The sequence below is a fragment of the Tauraco erythrolophus genome, chromosome 20 (genome assembly GCF_009769465.1).
Source record: "Tauraco erythrolophus isolate bTauEry1 chromosome 20, bTauEry1.pri, whole genome shotgun sequence".
NCBI lineage: Eukaryota > Metazoa > Chordata > Aves > Musophagiformes > Musophagidae > Tauraco > Tauraco erythrolophus.
In genome coordinates, this window is record NC_141484.1 from 7,932,980 (window position 1) to 7,957,537 (window position 24,558).

General features: G+C 57.2%; 4 protein-coding genes across 6 annotated transcripts in view; 2 read left to right on the forward strand and 2 right to left on the reverse strand.

Annotated features, from left to right (window-relative positions):
• Positions 1 to 2,129: 2,129 nt before the first annotated feature.
• On the reverse strand, positions 2,130 to 6,894 carry GALK1 (galactokinase 1). Its single transcript, XM_086624106.1, has 8 exons — positions 6,727 to 6,894; positions 5,736 to 5,925; positions 5,307 to 5,426; positions 4,646 to 4,781; positions 4,073 to 4,254; positions 3,676 to 3,826; positions 3,226 to 3,388; positions 2,130 to 2,201 (listed from the first exon to the last, which is right to left on the reverse strand). The coding sequence occupies exons 1-8, from the start codon at positions 6,892 to 6,894 to the stop codon at positions 2,130 to 2,132; spliced, it is 1,182 nt and encodes a 393-aa protein (XP_086480232.1).
• An 869-nt stretch (positions 6,895 to 7,763) lies between these two features.
• LOC147527355 (uncharacterized) lies at positions 7,764 to 14,116 on the forward strand. The gene is made up of 16 exons (XM_086624210.1): positions 7,764 to 7,800; positions 8,109 to 8,216; positions 8,301 to 8,373; positions 8,526 to 8,682; positions 8,767 to 8,812; positions 9,715 to 9,773; positions 9,880 to 9,915; positions 10,959 to 11,011; positions 11,288 to 11,420; positions 11,510 to 11,706; positions 11,930 to 11,975; positions 12,076 to 12,141; positions 12,658 to 12,717; positions 12,874 to 12,956; positions 13,125 to 13,219; positions 14,082 to 14,116. The coding sequence occupies exons 1-16, from the start codon at positions 7,764 to 7,766 to the stop codon at positions 14,114 to 14,116; spliced, it is 1,284 nt and encodes a 427-aa protein (XP_086480336.1).
• A 1,698-nt stretch (positions 14,117 to 15,814) lies between these two features.
• On the reverse strand, positions 15,815 to 17,039 carry H3-3B (H3.3 histone B). The gene is made up of 4 exons (XM_086623943.1): positions 16,937 to 17,039; positions 16,312 to 16,453; positions 16,085 to 16,238; positions 15,815 to 15,988 (listed from the first exon to the last, which is right to left on the reverse strand). The coding sequence occupies exons 2-4, from the start codon at positions 16,437 to 16,439 to the stop codon at positions 15,860 to 15,862; spliced, it is 411 nt and encodes a 136-aa protein (XP_086480069.1). The 5' UTR covers positions 16,440 to 16,453; positions 16,937 to 17,039; the 3' UTR covers positions 15,815 to 15,859.
• Positions 17,040 to 20,713: 3,674 nt separating this feature from the next.
• UNK (unk zinc finger) overlaps positions 20,714 to 24,558 on the forward strand; it is a 46,528-nt gene continuing 42,683 nt past the window's right edge. For 2 of the 3 annotated variants that reach the window (XM_086624244.1, XM_086624245.1), the window contains exon 1: positions 20,714 to 20,811. In XM_086624244.1, the coding sequence (XP_086480370.1) occupies positions 20,714 to 20,811 (98 nt within the window). Of the gene's footprint in view, positions 20,812 to 23,440; positions 23,790 to 24,558 lie in introns of those variants that run through there. The other variant, XM_086624247.1, reaches the window with a different exon arrangement.

A 24,558-nucleotide genomic window follows, 5' to 3' on the forward strand; every position in this document is an offset into this window, starting at 1 on the left:
CACTGCCAACCTTTGGTACCACGACAGCAAAGTACAGCCTTTCCGTCGTGTAGCGTTGCTCGTGATGGCCTCTGATGCTTTTTTCTTTTTTTTTTTTTGCATACAATATTGTACAGTTTTGGTAGTATATATATAAAAATATATATAAATGTATTTTATTATTTTATAAAAAAAAAAGAGGTGGATGAGGTCTATGCTGAATGTGGAGACTATGCTGGGACTGTGGCTGCTGAGAAACATCAATTACTGGAAGAAATTAGTTAAGGGCTCGATTCAAAGGCCACTGAACCTTGTGGAAAGCCTGTTGATGAGCTGGTGGGCTCTGCCTTGGACCTTATATCCTCTGGCACCAGAGACTCCAGCAGAAGGTTGCAAGGGGCCAGAGCTGCCCGCTGCACAGCACCCACCAGCCGAGCGCTCTCCAGCTGCAGCACACGGACGCAGAAGGTCGGGGAGCTGTCCGGAGACGAGGGATGGGGCTGAACCAGGCAGCAGTGCCTGGAGATGGGAACAGTGCCTGGGATTCCTTACACAACTGATGCGCAGAGTGTGAGATTTTGGGGCAGAAGATGTTGGGTATCTTTTAAAAGCCCTTTTGCCCAACAGCAACATCCATAAAGGGACCTGTGATCTGCTCAGTAAAAGCAAGGGAAGAGGAAACCTGGGAATGGCAGCTCTCAACATCCTGAGCCTCCTTCAGCCCTCAGCTCCAGCTGTCCTTGCACAGGGCAGGGCTGAGCTGAGACCTCGCTGGGCCTCGTTTCCCGGCTCTGGGCACGGTGCCTGGCGTCTCACTGCCAAGCAGGACAATTGGGCTCCGTGTCTCGCTGAACAGCATGTTTCCCTGGCACGCTTCGGCTGCGCGGGAGCAGGCGAGGAGCCTGCGGAAAGCAAAGATCCTGCCCGGAGCAGCAGCTGCCACCAATCTGGATTAGAGCTTCCAACCAAAACAGCAGCTGTTGGGTCTCTCTGGCACCATCGCCTGCCTGATTTGATCTGACACTGGACCTTGGCTCTTTTCTTCTTTTTTTCTTCTTTTTTGGACTCAGAAGAAGACTTTCCAGCACTGACACCACCGAGAGCTCCTTCCCCTCTCCGGCCTGTTCATTTTCGTGGGAGGCGGGTCGTACATGTTTGAGCCAAAGATGCGCATGGATGAGTAAAGTCCACAGGAGTCTCCAGCACCGCAGCTGGAGCAAGGTCAGTTCTGAACTTGGGTCAAGAGCTACTTCACCAACCCTGTGGTTTTACTATGCCCTTGAGAAGCACTTGTTTTTCCTGAGCTAGTAGCAGCGGGGCCGCCTGCCCACCTCCCCATTCCTGTCTCACTTTTGTGGCTGGGGTTTCCTCTCCAGCTAACGTGTCTCTGCCTGAGCACAGACTTTGTGACCCTTTCCCTGTGCTTTGTGGTCCAGAGTAAAACGCTGAAAACTGCCTAAAAAGGGAGTCCCGCTTCCAAGCATTTTAACCAAAGACGGATAGTCTATCCAAGAGAAGAGCCGAGGCCATCAGCTGCTGCTCCCCAGGGCGTCATGCCGTCCCCACGCGCCGAACCGATGCCTCACGCTCAAACAGCATCACTTTTTGATCTTTGTCTGGTCGTTGGGGCTGGTGGTGTCTCAGCCTTTCCAAGGTGGATCCAGCAGCCTGCTCTGACAGCAGGTCTCAGATCAGATGGCTTCCTATTGCACTCAATAAATGTTTTCTCTACAGTCTGCCTCTTCCCTTTTTTAATAAATAAATAATAATAATTTTTTAAAAAATCATCCCCCCTCCAATACCCTCCATCTGCAGCAGATGAAGGACATGTGCCAGAAGCAGACACCCAAGCAGGGGCTTCTGCCAAGCATCAGTGCCTGCTGCTCCTCCACCGCCATCCCCCCTCCTGTGCCTGCAGCTCCAGAGGCACCACCAGACCCCTCGTCCCTGGGAACAGCTCGTTGCACCAGTGCAAACTGGACCTAAACCCATCTCCTCTGAGCAGAGGTCCCCAGTGACTTTGGTGTCAGAGCTCGGTTCAGGCGGGCGTAGAACGACTGTGCAAATGTTTATTGAGCAAACGATGCAGACAAACAAACAGATTCCCCTGCGAAGCCGCTCTCAGCGGGAGGTGATCCCAGCCCGGGTGGTCACAGGGGCAGCGCCTTTGCTCCTCCAGAGGGTTTGGTGAGGTAGAAGGTGGCCATGCCGCTGTATTTCTCCTAGGAGACAAGAGGAGCAGTGAGTGCGGGTGCTGGGGGATGCCTGAGCTGGGGGAGAAAGGCTCTGCCAGTCTGACCCAGCTGCTGCTCCAACAGCGGCCACACGAGATGCTTTCTGGGGCAGCATGCTGTCCCGGCCACTGCCCGCCATCCCTTGGTCCATGCACAGCACGGGGCAGGGAGCCACCAGCACACCCCCTAGCTGACCCTCAGAGACTGGTCTCCATGACGCTTTCCAGCCTGTTTTTGACCCTCCTGATGCTGCCGACCTCCGCAGCCCTGGCGACAGCAGAAAACTCACCGCCAGCTCCGCTCAGCTGTTTTCGTCCTCACTCATCCAGTGGTCACTGGTTCTTATGTTGGAGGATCCGAGGGTCAGTTCCACACTCACCCTGTCTGCCCCCTTCACTGTTTTGTGACTCTTAGTCACATTCCCTCTTGCTCAGCTTCTCATCAGATGGCAGAGGAATGGCTCTTTCCACCTCTCCTTGTTTCAGACACCTCCCTCTGCCCCTTCTTTATCCCCCTCAACTATTTTCAGGGTGCATCGTGATCTCATACAGCAGCAAAACGAGGCTCTGCTTCCTTCACAGCCCCCGTTTCCTGACACCTGCATTTTTTTGGCATTTTCAGCTACCAGTGCACACTGAGCTGCTGATTTAGAGAACACTGATGACGGCACTGAGATCCTTCCTGGGCTGTAATTGCCAGCATTAAGCTCCGCACTAAGCTCAGCTTGGATTACTTTTCCCTAGATAGATTTAGCCTTCCTGAAGCTCACCCGGCACCTTTCTGCTCACTTGCTCGATGCAGTAAGGCCCTCGGGCAGCGCTCTGCGACCAGCACGGTGCTGAACCGCCTGCGAGAGCTCAGCAGCATCAACAGATCCGGAGCCATCCCTGCACGGCGCTGGACGAGCTACCCCAGCCTCAGGAGCGCAGCTTCAACAACAGCCCCGGGCCGTGCCCCTGAGGGCTTCTTTGGGATCTCTAAGTCAATCTCCTGGTGCTTTCCTGCTGCATACCTGGATGTGGTGCTGGGCTCGCTCTGCAGCCTCAGCCTTCAGCAGCGTCACTGTGCAGCCTCCAAAGCCTCCCCCAGTCATCCTGCTGCCGTAAACCCCATCGACCTCCAGTGCTGCCGCAACCAGCTCATCCAGCTCCGGGCAGCTCACTTCATAGTCATCCCTGGAGAGAGGAGACCTGTGGTCAGCCCTGCCCTGCACCCCGGCCATAGCCCCTGCACCATGAACAGCTTAACGTACACGACCGGCTGTCACGTCCCAGCACCTGCTGGTGCAGAAGCCTGTGGGACTTCTTAAAACTCCCCAGTGGGCAGAGCCATGAGAGACACCGGGCAGGACACAGTTCTGGCTGCCCCCAGAGCTGCACCCACTGGCAAGGGAACCCCACCAGGGCTCGACGCCAGTGTCCCTGACACAGCCCGCCCTGTCCCAGGGTTGGTACATCCTCACCTGAGGGAGTTGTGACTCTCCACCATCAGCCTCCCGAACATCCCATAGTCCTTGTCCTGCAGTGCTTGCGCTGCCCGGGCCGTCCGTGCGATCTCGCTGACGACGTGCCTGGCCCGCCGGTACACCTCCTCGCCCAGCCGGCTCCTGGCCTCTGCGGAAACATACGTGCCCGTGCAGCAAAGCTGCTCAGGTCTGCAGGATGTTGCTGGTGGTGAGCACAGCCAAATCCTGCGACCGTCCTGTGCCAGAGCCTCTCTACTTGCAGCACACTCCCATCCCGGTGTGAGCACCCACCCACCTGTCCCAAGTGCTGCCCCACAGTCTCAGCCCGTGCCATGGGCACCAAGCTCCTGCTGCCCCGAGGAGCAGCCAGAGCCAAGGGAGGGACCATCCCCACCTTCCAGCTCAGCCATGGTGGCATCTCGCAGGCTGGCCTTGCCGAGTGCTGCCGCTGCCTCCTCGCACTGCCGCCGGCGCATGGGATACTCGCTGCCCGTCAGCGTGTGCCGCACATTGGAGTTGGTGATGAGGACAGCCAAGCTGGCATCGGTCAGCGGGACCAGGACGGTCTCCAGGGATCTGCAGTGAGAGCTCAGTGCAGGCCATGTGCCCAGCCCCCCTGCCCGTTCCAGCCCTCCGCCATCCAGGTGAGGCCACATGGCAGCAGCTCCTGCCTCCACAGAGGCAAAGTCCAAGTGGTTTAGGATTTTGCCTGAGCACGTCACTCCCTATTATTAGTCCCATATCAGACCCTAACAAGTCTGCAGGAAAGACAGCCCAGGCAAGGAGCAGAAAGGATGCAAGAGGAGGAATCAAGACACAGGAATTAAAGTGCAGGGACCTCCAGCCTGGGTTCAGGGGTCAACCCCTCCTTGCACTCGCACATTTATTCCATGGCCACGGGAGCAGCTCATCCCCACTTGCCCAAGGAGGCGGGCACAGCACAGCGAGCTCGGCTCTCGGCCCTGACCTGCAGTCGATGAGCAGCGCGTGGCCTTCCTTGCCCATCACGGATATGAACTGGTCCATGATCCCGCAGGGCATGCCAGCAAACGCGTGCTCCGCTTTCTGGCACGCCAGCGCCTTGGCTGCCAAATCACCATCATCTGTGCCAGAGCAGAGAGACGCAGGTCAGTGGCTCTGGGACCTTTGTCCCTTGCCCTGGAGCAGGGGGAGCAAACACAAAGGCAATGGGCTGCTTCCCCATGGAATAGGGTTTTGCTAAATCATCAGCTGCAGGTGCTTGCTCCCGCACCAGTGCACGGCATCTGTGCCAGCACAGGTCCCCGGATCCATCTGGATGTGATAACTTGACATTGGTGGCTCAGATATCTCCATTTTAGGGGACATGAGGGTGGGGAGAAGATGCTTCCAAGGGAACAACCTCTCGTGCCCCTGGCCAGCCCCAGGGGTGGTCCATGGGCTTTAGAGGCATGGACAGATCAGGCTGGGTGAGCCAGAGGAGCCCCACAGCAACAGCAACGCCAGCCCCGGCTGCGGAGGAGGGATGTGACCCACTTTAACAGCAGGGTTTCTCCAAGGGCTGCGGGACCTCGCTAAGGGCACCCGCCTCATCCCGGCTCCCACCTGGGAACAGAGGCACCAGGGGCCAGGACCAGCTGCTGCCTTACCAGGGCAGAGCTGCTGGAGGAAGGTGTAAGTAGCCACCTCCAGAGAGGCTGAGCTGGAGAGGCCCCCGCCCAGGGGGATGTCGCTGGCTATCACGGCGCTGAACCCCGGCACGGGACCACCTGTAGGAACAGAAGGGAGGTGGGGGGCTGTGATTCCCCGCAGAGCTGGGGACTGCCCTGCCACACAGCTCACAGGGAACTGACGGACAGGAGCCCCTGTCCGATATCCCACTAAAACACAGAGTAACCCACAACAGAATGTGACCCAGACATCCCCATCCCCATACACAGGAGTCTTCAGGGCTGAAAGTGTCTCTTCTGCAGCCTGGCCCCAGCAGCAGCTATGGGATTGCACTGGCACTGGAAGAGCCCATAGGGCATGCCAAAAGCCTAGTCCATGAGGAGGGCTCCAACCCACCCAGGTCTTACCCTCATAGTGCTGGATGACACCCTTGACATAGTTGGCCCAGCGAGGCTGCCCTGGGCTCAGGACGCTGCCTTGGCAGGGGGCCGGGAACTGCACCCTGTGGGGCTCATCTGCCTCTGGCGAGGTGGTGAGGATGGAGACAGTCCTGTCCTGCGTGGCGGATCCCACCAGCACCGTCCCCAGATGCAGGGCCTGGGGTGGAGGGAAGTGGCTGAGACCCCGCAGCACCCCTTGGAGCATCCCCACGGGTGGCAGGGGACAGCTGTGCCTGCTTCAGCACCCAACACGTGTCACCCTTGACTCGGTCCGCACGGAGCTGCCAGCCCCCACCACACACCCCGACTTGTCACAGCATTAAACGTGCTGGCTATTTCATGCCACTCAGAGTCGGTCTTAGCACCGAAATGTGACCGGCCACCCCAGCTCAGCGCCGGGGTGCTGGCTGCTGGGCTCTGGGGGAGTGGAAACCCCGGAGGAGGCTGGGAGAGGCTTCGGGAAGTTTTCTTGCCCGCAGGGGAATTCAGCTGACCTGCTCCCACGCTCCTCTGCCTCAAAATAATCAGCTGTAGGTTTGATGTGGGACTGAGCGGGGGCTTCCCCACCGAAGGAGGGCAGGAAACCCCAGCTGCTTCCAATCATCTCCGCCACCAAGACATCGCTCTCCAGGAACGGAAAATTGTCTGACGAGGGTGCAGAAAAGAGGCTTCAGCCCCTCGAAGGGGAGGTCGGGGGGGAGGAATCCCCTCCCCCCCGCAGTGGGTTAGGAGCCGGTCGCGGGGTGCTGCCCGCGGTGCTCCGGGTGCTGCTCCGAGCTCCGCCGGTCCCGGGCGTGGTTAGGGGGATCCCGCAGTGTCCTGGGCGGGGGATCCCGAGGGGACATCCTGGGGCAGGCGGGGGAAGACGGTGGCCCGGGGCTGCCGGAGGCCGCAGGGAAGACCCGGAAAAGTAACACCGAGAAATCCCGGGGCCGAGGCGGCGGAGCACGGCCCTTACCATGGGCAGCACGAAGCCGCCGTTGTAGTCGGTGTGCTCGCCGATGAGGTTCACCCGGCCGGGAGCCCACGCCGCCAGCACCGCCGCCCCCCCGAAAGCGGCTCGGTACGCCCGGCGGGCGGCCGCCAGCAGCGGGACCAGCCCGCGCTCCGCCGCCGCCTCCGCCATGATCGCTCCGCTCCGCCCCGGACCGGCCCCGCCCCCGGTCCCGGCCCCGGTCCCGCACCTGCACCGCCCCTCTCCGCCGCCGGGCTCGAACTCGAGGTCCTGCGGGGCCCCGGCGGAGGCGGGGGAGCCCTTCCCGGCCCGGGGAGCCCTTCCCGGCCCCGGCAGCCCAACGGCCCCGGTCCAACGGTCCGCGCGCGCCCCCGGCCGCGGGCTCGGAAACGCCGTTCGTGCGCGTGTTCTATAGGCAGGGCGGGAGCCCCACCTATACCGCACCCGTGTGTACCTATGGCGGTGCTGGTCCCCGCGATGTTTTAGTATATATATCTATATCCGCATCCATATCCCGGTGCCTGCGTTGTCCTACTACGTAGACAAATACATATGTATATATATGCACCGGTGTGTCTGTCATATATGCACTTTGTGCCAATGCATATGCCAATGTATGTATTTCATATATATGTACCGATATACACGTATATATGTGCCAATATCTGTGTTACACCTATATATGCCAGTGGCTGCCTGTGCTTTTTATGTATGGACAGGTATATATGTGTGTACATATATGTGTACATACACTTATATGTACATCTATACGTATATCTACCTATGCACATATGTATAGATATGCCGATGTGCTAGAACCGTATATGTATGCGGAAATGTATATATATATGTTTGTGCCCATATAGCCATGCCAGCCGGTGCGTGCCCGCAGGCAGCGGCGGGTGGGTGTGAGCCGGGAGGGTTCACACCCCCTCCCCCGAGGGGCCGGGCTGCATCCGCTCCCGGGGCGGGGCCCGTTCCCGGTTCCCTCCCGGCCGCAGCTGCTGCCGCGGGACCCCCCGGGCCGGAGGGACGCGCCCATGGCCGGGAAGGAGCCGCTGCTGAGCGCCCTTAAAGGTGAGCGTGGTACCCCGGGGCCGGTACCCACTTTCTCCGGTAGCCCCCTCCGGGGGTGCCCGGCCCCTCGCTGCACTAGTTTGGCTGGACCGACGGCGCCCGGCCGGGTGCTCGCACCCGCGCTGCCGGCCCTGGCCTCGGCTTTGGGGAAGTTTACCTGAATTTCTGCCCCGGTCCAGCTGGGGCGGGTCACATCCTTCCGGGGCGTCGGGCACCTCCTGCCGCACCAGTGACCCGCCCCTGGGGCTGTGCACCTGGCTGGGGCACCCATGGGTGCTGACGTTCCCCCACCTCTCTCCCCACCACAGGTGGGGTGCTGCGGCTGCGGGAGGGTGGGGGGCCCTGCACGGACACCTCGCCTCACCTCGCCTCCCTCTGCCAGCTGCTGGAGAGCATCCTGCGCAAGGGGCTCCGACGTGAGTGGCCCTTCGTGCCCGGGAGGTGGGTGGCAGCAGCCTGGTGCCCGCGGCGAGGGGCCTCGCACTTCCTTTCTCCTGCAGAGCCAGCCTGGCGCTTCAGGAGACGGGATTACTGGCACTGGCTGGAGGAGCTTCCCATGGAGATCGGCAGCAGGTGAGCAGCCCCGAGCTGGGCTGGAGATGAAAATCTGAGCCGTGGCAGTGCCCGTCACAACACGTTTGTCCCAAAGACCCCGGACGTGGTGAAGATGCTCCCGTGTGCCACCAAAGTTTCAGCCCCAAGCTGCTTCCCCTCTCCCCAAACAGGCTGACCCCTCTCTCCATCAGCATCCGGAATGCGTGCAGCTGTGAGAAGGTGCAGACGGTGCAGGGCCGTGGACGGTACTTCCTGCGCTCAGCTCTGCAGGGGAAGGTGCTGGCAGCGGCCGTGCGGCAGCTGGCACGGACCCCCCGGCTCCTGGAGGTGCAGCACATGGCGGGGAGCCGCTACCCACGGGCAACGGGCAGCGAAATGGCGGCATAATGGGGACGTTTCTCTGTGTTTCAGTTTTACGATCCGGTGAGCTCTATCCTTGGCAATGAAGACCTCCTGGGTAAGACGGTGGCTCCTCCGAGGTGGGATGTAACCTGCCATGGGGAGGCTGTCACAGGCTGCACTGCAGGGGGAAGGGAGGAAAATACTCCACTGAGATATTTTTTTTCTAAGCCAAACTCGGTGGTAAAATCTAAAGATGCTGCTGCAGTGCTGGAAAAAGAGGTGTAAATATTTAAACATGGTTTGAATCCATCTAAGGTTGGTTTTGTGTCATGGGATAGGAAAATTGCTTCTGAGGTGCCTTCCGTGTTATTTCTTTGTACCAAGGATGCTGGTTTAAGCAGACCCAGCAGCCTGGCTTCGAGGGGAACCCTTGGTGGCTGGGCCCAGGCTGCAGACCCATGCAAGGGGTCACACGGGGGGTTCGGTGCGGTAAAGGGACAGGCTGCACCACTCCATCCACAGCCACGCTCCTTGGGGGTCCAGGCCAGGGTGAAAGCCTTTAATCTTTTGATTATGATAAATAACTCCGTGTTAAACCTGTGCTTAGATGGCTTATAAATCACCACGCTGCTGGTGCATGAGCAGATCGCAGAGCTCCGTCAGTGTAATTGCGAGGCTCGTGCAGGAGAGCCCGGGCAGCTTTGCCCTGCCTTTAGGGGGAGAAATGGAGAGAAAGTTGCCCATCAGCAGCGTTTGCTGCCAGCCTTGGTCTGAATTTGGGGAAATTGGATGTTGACCTGCAGCGCTTCTCTCCCCATGCTGACAGCGGGAGCCCGGGATGAGCCTCCAGCAGCAGCCTGGGTGCCGCGGTGCTGGGATGCTTTCAGGGCCTCGCTCCCCAGGGCTCATTAGTTACACCAAAAATGGCTTTATTCAGACCTCTGCCGTGTCCCCACGAGGCTGTGGCTGCCAGGAACCTGGCGGTGACGCTGCCTCTCCATCTCCATCCTTCTGCAGAGCCTTTCCTCTCGCTGCTGCTGGTGCTGACAGAGATGGATTTCTCCCTGAACCTGCAGGTACGGTGACGGATCGGTGGTGTGGTGGCCAGCACATGGCTGCTGGCGCAGAGCCCCGGCCCCTTCCTCACCGGGACCCATGGCGCTGACGCTCCTTTGTTTGCAGAACTGCAGCTTCTTGGACGAAAGCTGGCTGCTGCCGGTAAGAGCTCGTCTCTCCCCGGAGCCGTCCTTCCACCGCCTGGCCCTCGCTGAAAAGTCAAATGAGGAAGCTGAGGAATGGTTTGGTGGGGAGGGATTGCCACGTAACTCTCTGCCGGGCCGTGGCTGGGGGTGAATTGGCTCAGGTTCACCAGCACCCGCGGAGCCGCCTCTGCCGCCGAGGTCGGATCCTGCCGGGTGCCTGCGCTGTCACCAGGAGCAGATCCCAGCAGTCCTGGGAGTAAAACCAAGCAAGAGCAATACCCAGGCCTAAATTGCGGACATAAATGAGGCTTCCCATGTTCCCTTCCCTGATTTCTTACCAAAAAATGCCCATTTCCCTGGGCTGACAGAGATTACGCATCAGATGGTTTTGCTCTTGGTTTTGCTCAGTGAAACAGTGGTGCATTTACTGAGAACAGCAGAGATGCCTTGGTGTCTTTTAAAACCGAAGAGCATCCCTCTGCTGCCTTTTTAACCTGAAAGAATCCCCCAAAAATCTCAAAGTGGCTTTGGGGCTGGTTATGGCATGCACCGAGCCACGGTGCTGCTGCAGAGGCTGAGATCCCACTGGCTTTTGGGCATCTCCAACAGCAAACTTTGGTCCTGGCCAAAGTGACCGCGTTTCGGGTCCCTGGCTAATGCGATGTGACAGTAAGTGCTGCTGCAAATGGCAGCAGCTTTGGGAGGGGTGGCAGTGCTCCCCGGGCTGCGTGGGGATGCGTGGGGCAAGGGAGAAGGGCTCATTGCTGAGTTAAAGGTTCACCTGCTGCTTCGGCATCCTGTCCATCTAGGAGGTTTGTCCCTGCAGGGTCTGGGCATAGTAAAATCCCAGGAGAGGACAGGGATGAGCAGCTGCTGATGGTCCCAGCCCAGCTTGGGGCACTGGGGCCCAGTCTGTCCCTGGGCTCCCCACACCCTGGTTCGGCATCAGTGCCAGAAATGATTCAGGGCAAGCAGTCTCCATCCTTCTCGTCCTGCTCATGGTCCTTGGGCATCCTGTGGCCATTGCCAGGGCCACTGTCACTGGCCACTCTCTTCCAGGTGTGCATCACTTACGAGACGGTCCCATGCCGAGTGCTGGGAATGGCGCTCAGGTAGGAGCCCTTGATCCTCCTCTCCACTCTCCAGTGGGATCTGGACACCACAGCACTCAAAACCCCCCAAAAAGGGGAGATAAATGCCCCGTTGAGAGCATCGGGGCTGTCTCGAGTGCTTTTCTCCCCATCAGCTCGGCCTCGCTGGTATCTGCTGTCTGTGGGGTGGCTTTTCCCTGCCTCCATGTATTGGTGAAACACCACTGGTGGTACAAAAGGGCTGGGGGAGCCAGGATGGGTCCCTGGGGCTGAGCTGGGCCTCGGCTGCACCTCCAGGTATGTGGACGGCCGAGTCTTCATCACCGAGGTGCTCCCTGAGAGCCAGGCGGAGGTGGACGAGGTGGTGCTGGCTGGTGACGTCCTCGATGAGATCAATGGCTTCTCGCTGCGAAATGCCTACGTTGGGCAGGTGGGTGGGCACGGAGGGCTGGCGTGTTCCCCCCCGTCTCCCCCTCTTCTGCTCCCCATCCTCCCCTCTGCTTCCCCCCTTCCCTCCAGGCTGGGGCTGTGCTGCAGAAGCTGAAGGGACAACCGCTCAGCTTCTGCCTGCTGCGGTGGCGGTGGAATGATGGGGGGGTCTACGAGCCACTGCTGCCCTACCTGAAGGTCTTGAAAGAGAAGGAACCCCACTTCCAGCTCCAGCACAGCCCCCGGCGCAGGGGCGAGGGGGAGCTGCGAAGGGTACAGGGGGGCAGGTAGGTCTGGCACCATCGGGAGCCCCTGGGCTGGGCTGGGGGTCCTGGCATCGGGGCAGCCCTGTGCCCACGCTATCCCCGGTCTCCACTCATGGCTGTGGGGCCAAAGCTGCCCTCGTGGCTTGGGGACAGTGAGGGGCTGCGAGCATCTTCCCCTGCCAAGAGCAGCAGGAGGATGCACTGGAGTCCTTGCTCTGATGCCCCCGAGCCCTTTTCTCCCCAGGCTGCTCTACAACCTGCGGTACCTGGGCCAGACCGGCGTTGGGCAGGTGGGGCAACCAGGCAGAGACCTGTCTGGGAGTAAACTGCCTCTTCTGGGTTTCTTTTCACGTGCCCCTGGGTTATTCCCTCCTTCCCGCTCTGTTGCAGTACGGTGGCAAAGAGGTGCTGGGCCGAGCCATCCCCACCGTGCTGGAGAGGCCCTCGGCAGCGCGGGTGAGTGATGGGGCCGAGGGCATCCCGGGAAGGGCTTAGTGAGGAAAACTGCAGGGAAATACGGTTGCTGCCCAGGGATATTTTTTTCCTGCTGGTTCCAGGTTCGCTTGGTCTGGCTGAGTGTTTGGCACCCCTCACCTCTGTGGGTTTGTCGTTTTGTTTTTTTTTCTCTGTTTAGAAGCATCTCTGCTGCCAGGGTAGGAAAGTCTATTAAGGACCAAAAAAAAAAATATAACCACCTGCAGGAAAGCACTTGGAAAACTTGTGGGGAGGCTGAGCCAGGTTCCAGGGGTGCTTTAGGGCTCGGGTCACTGTCGCTTGAGCAAGATTCAAGTGTGAGAGCACTGAGTGGTGGAAAAAAAGAGCAGCACCGAGAAAAATGCCTTGAAAAAGCTGTGCTTGACTGTGCTTCGTCACCTCTGCTTTTGCATAATCTCTCTCTTGTAAGTGTCTTATTAAAATAGAGCTCAGACGCTGTGATGATCGAGGCTTCTTCCCCCTCCAACCCCCCTCCAGGAGGTTTTATTTGACGTGAAGGAAGCAGAAGTCCTCGTACAGGAGAAGACTTCTTCCAAGGTAAACAGCAACACCCAAGGTCCGGGTGACTCCTGAGGCCGCCGATCTCGAGGTGGGGGGAGCCCGGCTGGTCGTGGAGCCACTTTACACCAGGGACAGGGGGGACAGGGACTGACTGCAGCCCCCAACGCCGTCTCCCTCCTGTCCCCTGTGCAGCTCCTGTGCCGCTACCCCTACCCCAGCATCTCCTGCGTGGGACGCTGCGTGGACAGAAGCAATTTATTTGCCTTCTGTGTGGCGTAAGTGCTGCCTGTGGGCCCTGGGAGGGGGGCTGTAGAGGAATGGGGGTCAGAAAATAAGCAAATGACGTGCAGAGCAGCCGCGGGGTCTCTGGAGCAGTTACAAGCCAGGGCTGGGCTTTCAGAGCCGCTCTCTCTGCCGGCTAATGTACGTGTTTCCATTTTTAGCGCTTCCCCGGAGAGCCCTGACAGGAGCACGTTCGACTGCCTGGTGTTTGCATCGAGTTCTGAGCAGGAATGCGAGGAAATCATCAGGAGAATCGGTAAGGGAAGGGTTTGTGTCTTCAAATATCATCACCGTGAGACTGTGGAATACCCAGAATTGCTATTCTGGTCCACCACATGCAAGATCTAACTTAATCTCTTTTTGTTGAGCTTACTAAGATGAACAGATACTTCGATACAGTTTTCTGGTTGGTTTTGCTTTTGTGTTGTGGTTGTATTTTGTTGTTTTTTTCCTTTAAGGACTGCTAGACAATGATTTTATTTTAAGAAACAGCTTCTAGGCATACCCGGATGGTTCATTGTTTCCACTAAGAACTTGGAGGAAACATTGTTTTCGAGGGATGTTATTTTAAAACATACTTTTCCTGCAGGAGCCCAGCCTGCTACTGTATGTAGTTCAGCCCCAAATCAAGCATTCATAAATCCCATCACTCGGAATTCTGATTTTTCAACCTGCCTAAATGCAAGCTGTGTGGTGCAGCCCAAATTACATGGCTCGGGGGCCACCGAGGACCCTCAGGTTTCTTGAGGGCACATCCCTGCCAGATGTTCCCTCGACATGCTGTACCCCCTGGGACAGACCTGCCCAGGTGATCCACCTGGGATCACTGAGCATCAGCTAAAGCTGGAGGCAGCGCTTAACTTTGATCCCGGCCTTTAGAGCAATTGAGTTTACAATTTGGGTGCAAGGAAGTCTTTTTCCCTACAGGTTTAGCAGTGAGAAAATACTTGTTTAAAACCTAATCTTGGATCATTCTAGAACATGTTTTTAGCAGCTCTGTGGCAGGTATGCTGATGGTATTAACTGGGAGCTGTGTTTGTTCTAAGCACATTTGGTGTAGGAAAGGGCTTTGAGGAAGTGGTGCAAGAGCCCCTGGTAAGGAGCGCCTGTTCCTCCAGCTGCAGGATTTAAGCACACGGAGTGGTTTGTGTGATAAGGGAGAGCCCTGGCCTGCGCCGCAGCCGTCCGGCAGCACCCGCGAGCAGGAGCCAGGATGGTTTTCAAGCTGCTTTCTGGCCGCCGTGGTGGAAGGAAGTGCTGTAAAGGCATCCGGTCTCCAAAGTCACGCAGGCAGCTGCTGCTGACGTTCTGCCCACTCTCTGGTACAAACCACTGCTCCTCTTCCTCCTGGAACACCCCTTCTGCCACAGCATGTCTAATTTCATTGAAATAAATCAAGACGAGCTAGCTCAGCTACCTCCCTGTGCTGCGTTTCTGCCCCAACTCTACCCTTACTGGTGCAGCCTGTTTTTAAGAGGCTGGCAATTCCATTTACATGTTAATTACCTGTGTTTCAGAGTAGTCTGAGCAGCTTTCCTCTACCACAACCTAACAAGGTAAGGCTGCTCCCAGAGGCACTGCGAGAAAGCCAGACCTGTCTCAGCAGAGAGCCCAAGTTATTCTGAATTGGAGGTTTGAGTATAATCCTGTTTCACCAGAAAAGCTTAGATGGGAAATGAGAATCCTATTGAGCACCCATTCCAGTTTGCAAACAGGTTGTATTATTAGCTTTTCCACTTGCATGCCATCCCAGGCTGCTACCAGTCATTAACTGGGACTTAGTCACAGGGCCAGAGCCCACAGAAACTCGTGGGCTGCAGCCGCACAGGCCCCACACCTCAGCCCTGCTCAGGGGATGAGCCAGTGGTTTTGCTTCAGGCAAACCAGTCACACAACCAAAATAAGCTTCCCCTGCATCTACTGGAAAGGAGGAGGGAGAAAAAAAGCAGCTTAGTGCTAGAGTTGTGCCTGAACAGCTGACACTAAAACAAGCAATTTTTATATTAAAAAAAAAAAATCACCACCCAAAAGCACTCCCAAAAGGCAGAAGGCTGCTGCCCAGCCCAGCGAGTCAGGCTATTCCTCCTCTACCCCACAGTGACAGGCTCAAGCTCTGCTCTCACAGGCCAACAGCAGTGAGTCAAGCTACAAAAAGCCTCCAAAAAAACCTCTCAAGGGGGCCAGGGTAAGCTCTGTTCTATTGACAGACAGCAAGTTGCCACAGCAGCAGTCCCAGCTTACAGACACCTACTGCTAACCTAGTGGAGCCAGGAGGAGGAAGCGTCTTCAAGCCCATTCAAACCAAATGACAAACACTCCTCACATGTGAATGTAAAACATTTAATTTAAAAATGTTGACACTACAATATATAAAATAGCTATTATAAATGCACATAGTGTATTCTATAGCTGCCAGGTTTACGTTTTTAGGAAACTGTAAGTTACACTGTGGTTAAGACTTGTAGTTCCACCCTCTGAAAAAGTCCACATTTGATCACAGTGATGTATGGTCAGACTAACAGCCCCAATTGTTAAACACTTGGATCAAGTCATAACCAGTTTTATTGCAAAAGGACCCTGTACACATTTATATCAATTCTAGTACCTTACAAGTTTAGCTACCCAACAAGTCATTAACATACAGAAACATGCATGAGAAGCAAGAAAGATCACCCATCCCTTCTGCATATTAGCAACTTGTCACTCCTGAGCAACAAGGCTCACATCACTGAGGTTTATGTGAACAGTCACTTTTAGCATTCATCCTGAGTGAAAGATGGAATGACTTAAGTACAAATGCAACATATTATAAACAATTTCTTACAAAAAAAGTCACAAATTAAAACCAAAGTATTTTACAGAATTTACTACAAAACACCATAAAAACAGCCTTCACTTAAGCCCTCTCTCCCCGTATCCTGCGAGCCAACTGGATATCTTTGGGCATGATGGTGACTCTCTTGGCATGGATGGCGCACAGGTTTGTATCTTCAAAGAGACCCACCAGATATGCTTCGCTGGCCTCCTGTTTCAAGGGCACAAGAAGAAATGTCGTTAGAAACCCTCAGCGAAGCACGCTCAGCGCCGCGAGCGCCAAGGCCCGGCAGGCCACCAGCAATACCTGCAGCGCACCGATGGCTGCACTCTGGAACCTCAAGTCTGTTTTGAAGTCTTGGGCGATTTCCCTGACCAGCCGCTGGAAGGGCAGCTTGCGGATCAGCAGCTCCGTCGACTTCTGGTAACGACGGATCTCACGAAGGGCGACGGTGCCCGGCCTGGTTGGAGGAAGGAGGGAGCGGGTGAGCCGGGGCCGGGGCTGCGGCAGCGCCGGGCCGTGCCGGGCCTTACCTGTAGCGGTGAGGCTTCTTGACGCCGCCAGTAGAGGGGGCGCTTTTCCGGGCCGCCTTGGTGGCCAGCTGCTTGCGCGGAGCCTTCCCCCCGGTGGACTTACGGGCGGTCTGCTTTGTACGGGCCATTTTTCTTCACTTACCTAAGGAGACAGCCACGCGTGACACGGGGCCCAGCGCTGCCCATCCCCGGCGGTAGCACAACCCTCCAGGCCCGGCGACGCGGTGTGTGCCGACCCCCCCCCCCGCTCCCGCCTCCACGTCCAATCCCCTCAAGCCCCAGTAGCGGCAGATGTCGGCGAGCTGCCCCCCTCCCCCGCCGCTGAGGCGGGCAGGCGGCCAGCGGCCTCCCCCGGGAGAGGGAGGAGGAGTCACGGTTCCCCCTCCACCCCCGCTTCGCGTCGTGGCCCGGCCGCTCCCCTCCTCGGGGGAAGCGCACTGAGTCACGCCGCCTCCTTCTTCCTCCCAGGCTGCCCCGGGGAAGGGGGGGGAGGGGGGGATGGGAAGCAGCCGTGACTCGGGGCACGTAGGCAAGGCCCAGCCTGCCCGCCAGGCTCCACGGAGAACCAAGGCCGCCACCGGCCGCACAGCACCGCCGCCCGCCGCGGACCGCGCCCGCCACTCACCGCTCTGAGAAAAAGGAAGCACCGGTGACCGGTAGCGCTGCGCACCGAAGCCCGCGCTGCTCCTTCCACCAGCCGCTCAGCAACCGACCAGCCCCTCACTGCGCCCTCCCCGCCGCGGGGACGCGCTTTTTATAGAGGGGGCGGCACACGGCGCGCTGACCTCACAATACCTGGCAGCAGCGCGCCGTACCATTGGCGGGGACCTCCGCCGGCGCCGTGGCGTCACCGCACACAAAGGCCGTGCTCCGGTTCCTCGCCGCTGATTGGGCGCGTGCCCGCCCGCTGATTGGCTCTTAAAGTAAGCGCCCGATTGGGTATTGTGAACCGAGAACGGGCCAATCGGCGACGGGCGGGCGCTCTGCGCCCTGATTGGACGAAACGGGGCAGGGTTTGGATCCTACCCTTTGTTGCAAAGCTCCACAATGGGAAGTCAATAGGAGAGGGGCGAGCGGCGGCGGGGCGCGGCGGGGCGGCGGGCTCCCCCGGGCACCCCCCGCCCGGCCCCGGCGGCCCCCGCCGCCTCCCGGCCCGCCCCCCCGCCCCTGCCAGCGAGCGCCTTTCCTGCCGTGAGCTGCGGAGGCGCCTGGCGGGGGGCTGCGAGCGGCGAGGGCCGGGCCGGGCCGCGGGGCCGCCCGGCGGGGCGGTGGCCCCCCCACTCCACCCCCCCGCCTCCGCCTCCGCCTCCCCCGGGAGCCGCAGCGCGCAGCCCGCCGGGCAAGGGACGGGAGCCTCCGGTGCGATGGACCGCTGGGGGACCGCGTCCCCACACCCCGTGTACGCGAGTGTCGGTGGGGAGGAATGAAGCCCCTCGCGAGGGAACAGGCTCTGGCAGCACCTCTGGCATTTCTTGCCTGGTTTTATCGTTGCGGCGGCTTAGGAACGCTTGTCGTGGGACTTGGTTTTGGACTGGGCTGCCCTCCTGGTCTGTGACCCCCCAAAAGTGGGGAAGAGTCTGGCCCTTGGCCCTGGGAAAGGGCCACTGTGGGCCATGCACCTGCTCCTGGAGCCAGCCTGGGGCACGCAGGGGTTGAGGCTGAGCCCCTCTGCACCTCCATTCCCCAAATCCCACTGATTTTGTTGGTCGCCTTCGACGCTAAGGTGAATAGCGAAGTTTCATTGCAAGTAGAAAGCCCAACTCCATGTTCTCTGTTGGTAGCATCTAGGAAGATAAATAGCAATTAAGTGAAAAGACTGTATTTTTGGCAAGGTCGCTGCCTTAAGAGTTACACCTTGCTATATATGACTATTTCATTATATTTGTTGTGATTCTTGGGAGCAGAGGCAGGTCCCTGCCCCCATGGGAAGGGCACCTCAATCAAGAAGAACAGGTCCCAAACGCCCAGCAGTTGTAGCACGCAGAATATATAGTGAACACAGGCAGACGCCTGCTTAACCGCCGTTCCCGAAGGTATCCCTGAGCTCCGCAAACTGGAGCGCAGCTGTAATCACGCAGACTTTGCATGAGGTTTTGCATCCTCCCTGAACGCGTGGGTCTCTCGGGCTGACACCCGGCGCGACGGGCAGAGCGAGGATCGCCGCGGCGCAGGAGCTCGGCACGTAGGGAGCGTGACTCCTGCTTCTCTGCCTGCTCGGGTAAGTCAAGCAGACGCCCGCCAATATGGTGCGACAGGACCGTCACGTGTGCCCAGGCCAGGGCTGCCAGAGGGAGGGATGTCATCTCTTGCGCATCTCCTCTGCCTCTGCTCCTCATTTCCAGGTTAATTTTCTTTCTTGTAAAAGAAAATGTTAATTATTTATCAGAGATAAAAAGCTGCGTATCAATGGAGTGACTTGGGAGGTGTAGGTAAACAATCATGTGCATTGTATGTGTTTTGGAAATTCCAAAGTAAAGCATTCTCCTTTCATCAGTTGTTCATGCTTAGGGAGAAGAAATCTAGAAACCTGTTCTGATGGTACCAGCATATACTTTAAATTCGTTATTTTGAAGAGCATACTCCACTGTCGCTCATGGCAGGAGACTGTGCTTAATGTTTGTTACAGGAGTTGAGAGGCTCCTTAGATATTTCCTTTCCCATGGTTTTGTAGCGGTGGCTGCTTACGCTTCTAATTTTAGAGATACTTTTAAATTTTTGTTCTCTTTAAGACAGGAGAAAAGCTGTGCATCCTCTTGGATGAAACAGGCTGAGGGACAGGCGCACACACCAAAGCTGGAGAGAGCAAACGAGCCCGCGTTAACAAGGACCTGCACAAAGGTGGAAGTGAACGCACCCCAGGCACGCGTACCCAGTGTGTCCCAAACGTTTCTCTGCGGCTTGGCAGAGCATGCCGTGAGTTGTCCCGACTGTGAAACGAGAGAACTGGAAGAGGAAACGGTGTCAGTACCAAATTGTCAATAAACATCAGCAAACAGGGATTCGAGTCCGTGGTTTCCAAATCCCTGTGCACAAAACGCACATTGATGGTGTTTTCAGTGTGATTCGTCGATGACGGAAGGTTTTTTCCACCGGTTCATCGCTGACAGTGGTTTTATGTTGGCTATAGAGGTGTGTATATGTAGATATGAACTGAAATACTTCCACACGTAGGGACTTACGAAATAAAGTTGTCCTACTTGCCCAAGAGCTGCGTAATTATGGTGCTCCAGCCTCCGTGGAGGGTTGTTAGGTGAATAAGGAGGTATCGATATCCTATGACTTATTATTCCAATTACCCCGGTAAAATCCTGCCTGCAATAGGTGCTGAATCAGAGCAAATGAGAATTTAAAAAGTTATTTCCCTCCCCAAAACAGCTGCGCAGGCAGCATGCAGACCAGGCCCGAAAGTTTATTATTAACGTCGCTCACACCGCACGCGCTGGCAGAGTCAAAAAAAAAAGGTGTTTGCCATATAAATCCTTGCTGCCCTTCACCACACAGCTGCAGGATCCCAGCGAGGGAAGCGGTTCCGTGTGGAGCCCAAGAGATCAAAGTCCTATTAAAAGAAGCTCGGATCATTTCCTCCCCTGGGAGAGAAGCTAATTTACGGAGGAAGCTCTTTGCATGGGAATTCAGCCGCTTCTTTGGACAAGGCTTCTTGCGGGGGGTGGGGTGGGATTTTCTCCTGGGGGAGGACAGGGAGCCTGGGAGATCCTCTGATGACCCATCAGCCAGGGGCTTTTGGTGTCACCTACTCGGAGGTAGGTCCTCCACGCGGCTTGCTGGGCCTTCCTCCTCCTTCTCCTCCTCCTCCTCGTCGGGACTGCAGTGCTATTCCCGGGCACTTCCTGGACGGCGCTGTCCCGTGGGTGGGGAAGGCCGTGGAGCGATGAGAGATGCCGGCACTAAAATAACCCTTTGGCAGGGACGCCGCACTCCCGCTCCACGCTCAGTCCCTGAGGCGGGAGGAAGGGGGGGGTGGGGAGGAAGCGAGGCCGCCCGCCACAAATAACGCCCCGTCCTCTCAGCGGTCTCCCGGCCCGGCCTCCCCCGCGCCCTTCTCCGCCTGGCGGGGCCGGGCTGAGCCGGGGCCGGGGCCTCGCAGCCGCCCCCGGACTACGAGTCCCGTCGCCCCCCGCGCGGCAGGAAGCGCGGGCCGCGAGGCCGCGGGCCGCCCCCGGGAGTTGTAGTGCCGCCGGCCGGAAGCCGCCGCCCCGCCGCGTCCCGGCTTGGCGGAGCGCGCGCGCGCGGCGGGACTACAAGTCCCACCCCGCTCCGCGCACCGGGGCGGCAATGGCGGCGGCGGCGCCTGCGCGCGGCGCCCTCCGTGCGGACCGCGCAGAGTGAATAATAAAGGTCTCCTCGGCGGTAGCGGCGGCGGCGGGAGCGGAAGGCAGGAGGCATGTCCAAGGGCCCGGTGGCGAGCGGCCCCGCCGCGGCCGGGCCGGCGAGCGCCGCCAGCGCGCTGCAGGCGCAGCCCGAGAAGCCGCAGCACTACACGTACGTAGCGAGAGCTCCCCGCCGCCGCCGCCCGCCCGCCCGCGCGCCAACACGCGCCTGACGTCAGCGGGCAGCGTGCGGCACGCGCGCACGGAGACCCGCCGCCCGCCCGCGCAGCACCGGCTGGAACCGGCCCCAGCCGGCGCGGGCCGGCGGGTCCCGCCTGCGGGGGGAGGGGAGGGGAAGGGGGGGGGGGGAGAGGTGGGGTGGGGAAGGGGGGGCGGGGCGGGGGATGAGCGACTACCCCTCCCCCCCCGCGGGTCGCGCCGACCGTGATGCACCGGGGCGGTGGGGGCACCGGTGGCGGCGGCCGCCCCCCGGGGCTCCGGCCCCTGCCAGGGGGCAGCCGGGGCGGCGGTCGTGGCTGTGCCCCGCGGCCCCCTCGGCGGGGTCTCCGTGTGCGTCCTCGTGCCGCAGCGGCGGCCCCTTCTCCCCCGGCCCGCGGTTGTGTCACCTCGGACGTGGAACCGGCACCCGTGGTCGTGGCACGTTGGGGTGTCGGGCTCCTCATGTCCCGCTGCCCGCGGCTGTCACCCTGGTCCTGCACCCCCCGAGGGGTTCCGGGGGGGCTCCTCGGGCAGGTGTGGTGGGAAGCGGCATGAGGAGACAGGCAGTGCGCTGCGTGGCAGCCCCCGAGGACTGAAACCCCACTGGTCTGTGCCCCGTGTGCCACCCTGTGAGGGATGGCTGTGGGGGGTCCCTCCTCAGGGCGGGCGTCCTCAAGGAGTTGCCCACGGGTGGGCTACGGGAGTGTTTTACACATGCACGTGGGAAATGTACCCTGTAGGAAATGGTCCATGAAAACCACACAATGTCCCATTCCCACCTTTTCGTACAATGTCCCGTTCCCACCTTTTCGTACACCGCCCGGGAGCAGTTCCTCTGCGAAGGAAACACGGTCGGTGTGTGTTGCCTCTTGGTGTGTATCACCTCCATCGCTGGAGACGGTGCCTCAGCGCAGGACGTGTCTTCCCTGAGCAAAACATACCATTTCACCGCGTTGTCTCAGGGATATACGACCTCCTGGAGCTTGTGCTGTGCAAAGTTGGCCTGTGATAAGTTGTCTGGATTGGAAGTTGTGGCAATGATATTCAGTTCTCCTTTTGCAACAGGGGTAGTGGGGTGGATGGAGAGTGAGCAGTGTCGTTGTGAGGGTGGATTAGTGATGGATGTGTAATGGGTGGTAATAGGTGAGGTGTTCCCTGTCCTCCTTAAAAGAAAAAAATTTGGGACTGTTGTTTGTGAACCAAACACGTGTGCTGAACTGTCTGCCCTTATCACTTTAGGGTGTTGTCCGCATACAGAAAAAAGGTTGTACGAATTACCCGTATCTCTCACTTGTGCTGATGCCCCCACCCACAATGAGAAGGGCAGGTTCAGAGCATGGTCTGTATTCTTTACGAAAACACGAACTAAAAGTTGGTGATGGACTTCTTCCCAGTATGCGCACTGTGATACACGGGATGAAAAGAGCTGCAGGAATGCCGAGGCATGGTTCCGTACAACCTGTATGCCTGCTGCAAGGATCACAGGCTATTCCACGTCCTCTTCCTTCAGGCTGTTGAGAATACTGAGTCTGTGGCAGAATGAGGGCTTCTAGGCTTTATGTCTGTCGTGAAGATCCTGTCGTGATCTTCAGGGAGCTGGGAAGTCACAAGTTACTTTATTTCTGGTGATGTCTCCAGTTGGAGTTTGGCCGCCTTATAGGAGCAGCTGGAATGAAGGAGTCTGGTAGGACTGTGGCTGTAGTGGTGAAAGAGGGTGCAGGTGGGGTGACAGCAATGACAGGGAAGCAATTGGTTAAAAGCAAGAGGTGAGGAAAAAACCCAGGTGGCAAGGAGATGAGGTAGAGGGATTGTAAGTACGCTAGGTAGAGGAAGATGAAGGTGATAACATGGCTAAGCATGACCATCGAAACAAGGATATCAAAGACTAGGAAAGAAACAGTGGAAGAAAGAGTTCAAGAAACGTGAGGAGAAGAAGGAATGCCGGAATCCAGTAACTGAAAAGGACAGAGGAGGAAAGTAGGACAGTATGGACCAAAGGTGATGGTGCAATTAGCTTCTTTCCAGAGGGCAAAACTTGTATTTTCAGATGGATGCTAAAAATACTTAAGTGAAAATGGTTGCGGAGAAGCTGTATAACCATAAGTGAAGGATGAGTTTGGAGGCTGCAGAGTGCTGACAGCGGGATGTGAGCCATACTTTGAAAGTCTTGGATTAGTACACTAGGTCACATCATACTGTAAACCTCCTTCTGATAACATATGGGAACTTATTTGGTGGTCGTTCATGTGCACAAGTTGTATCTTGTCAAAATGTAAATATTTTCTTCCTTTTTTTTCCCTTAAATATAGTTTGTTTCCATAAAATGACATGAAGGTTACAAGTTGTAAACTCAAGAAAGCTTAATTATCTGCATGCTTTGCTGTTCCCTGGGGACAGGCAATCTGGTGCTGGGGATCTCTGTCTTGGAAAGTTTTGGTTGCATTTGTTAGGAAATGTTCCGATATCGATGTTAGTGTTGATTTTTTAAACTCTTGGTATTATTTGCATGACATTTTTGGGTACTTTGAACTGCAGTTCTAGATCCTGTCAGGAAGCCTTTATATTTGTTCTAGATGTACAGCAAAAGAAAATCTGGAAAAAAAAAAAAGAATTATCGATGTTATCTCACACCTTTGGCACTGTTTGCTAGCGGAAGAAGAGCCTCCTAAAACCCTTTGATTGTGTCCTTGAAGCAGTGGTAGCACGCAGCTGGATAGTCCTGGAGACCAAGTCGTTCTGGTATAGGCAAAACTTTAGTATTTAATTATGCATAACGTGTTGCTTATCTGGGCACCTGGTATTCCGCTTGTGGAATTCAAGGGAGTAAGGAGGTACTCAGCAACTGCTGTTGTGTTCTCTCTGGGTTGCTGGATTAGAGGTTCCTGCGCGTGGCTGTTCCTTGCGATCCCGCAGCTCCCGTGGCAGGATGAGGTCAGTGTATTCCGCAGAACAAAGGGGTGAGAGGGGCTCGTTTCCGGGGTACCTGCGGGCCGGCGTGGCTTTGATCTGCTTCGGGTGATGCGCTGTGCCGGGGTTGGTTGATCGCTCCTGGTGGGGAGTGGATTTGGTTTGGGTGCTGCTGTCAAACCTCAGCTACGTATCCACTTTGCGCCGTTTCTTACCGCAGCTGGCGCGGTTGTTTTTGTGTGTATCTGTCTGCCTTTCATGTGTTGTCTGCCAGTGTGGATGGAGGCTGAGCTCAAAGAAACCGAAAGCAAGCGATCGGTCGCTTGGAGCTGTAGATACCGATACCGAGTACTACGGTGCAGTTTTTGGTTTGGTGCAGTCTATCCATTCGGCTGTCGCTGAAGAAACCCATGTCTTCATTGGTTTTCAGTCAGACTGGACTTTTTAATTGTGAGTTGTAAAGATTGTATCCACTGCTTGGGTGTTTGTTGATCCGGCAGAATTTAGATAAGTGAAAGTGGAGCAGTTCTTTGTTCGCTGTGCATTCACCTGAAAGTCAGACAGTTTAATAACTCTGCAGGAAAGCAAACGTTCGGGTGAAGATAAATTAACCCATTTAAGAAAAAAACAAAGAGTGTATTCATTCTAGTTTATTCAAAATACACACGCCCAAAAGCAGTGTTGAAAACATTCCGATTTAGGTGATAAACTCTTTGGGGCGCAGATTTGTTGGGCATAACCCAGATCATCGCTACTCAGGATAATTCTCTTGAGTGTGCCTGGCTTAAATATG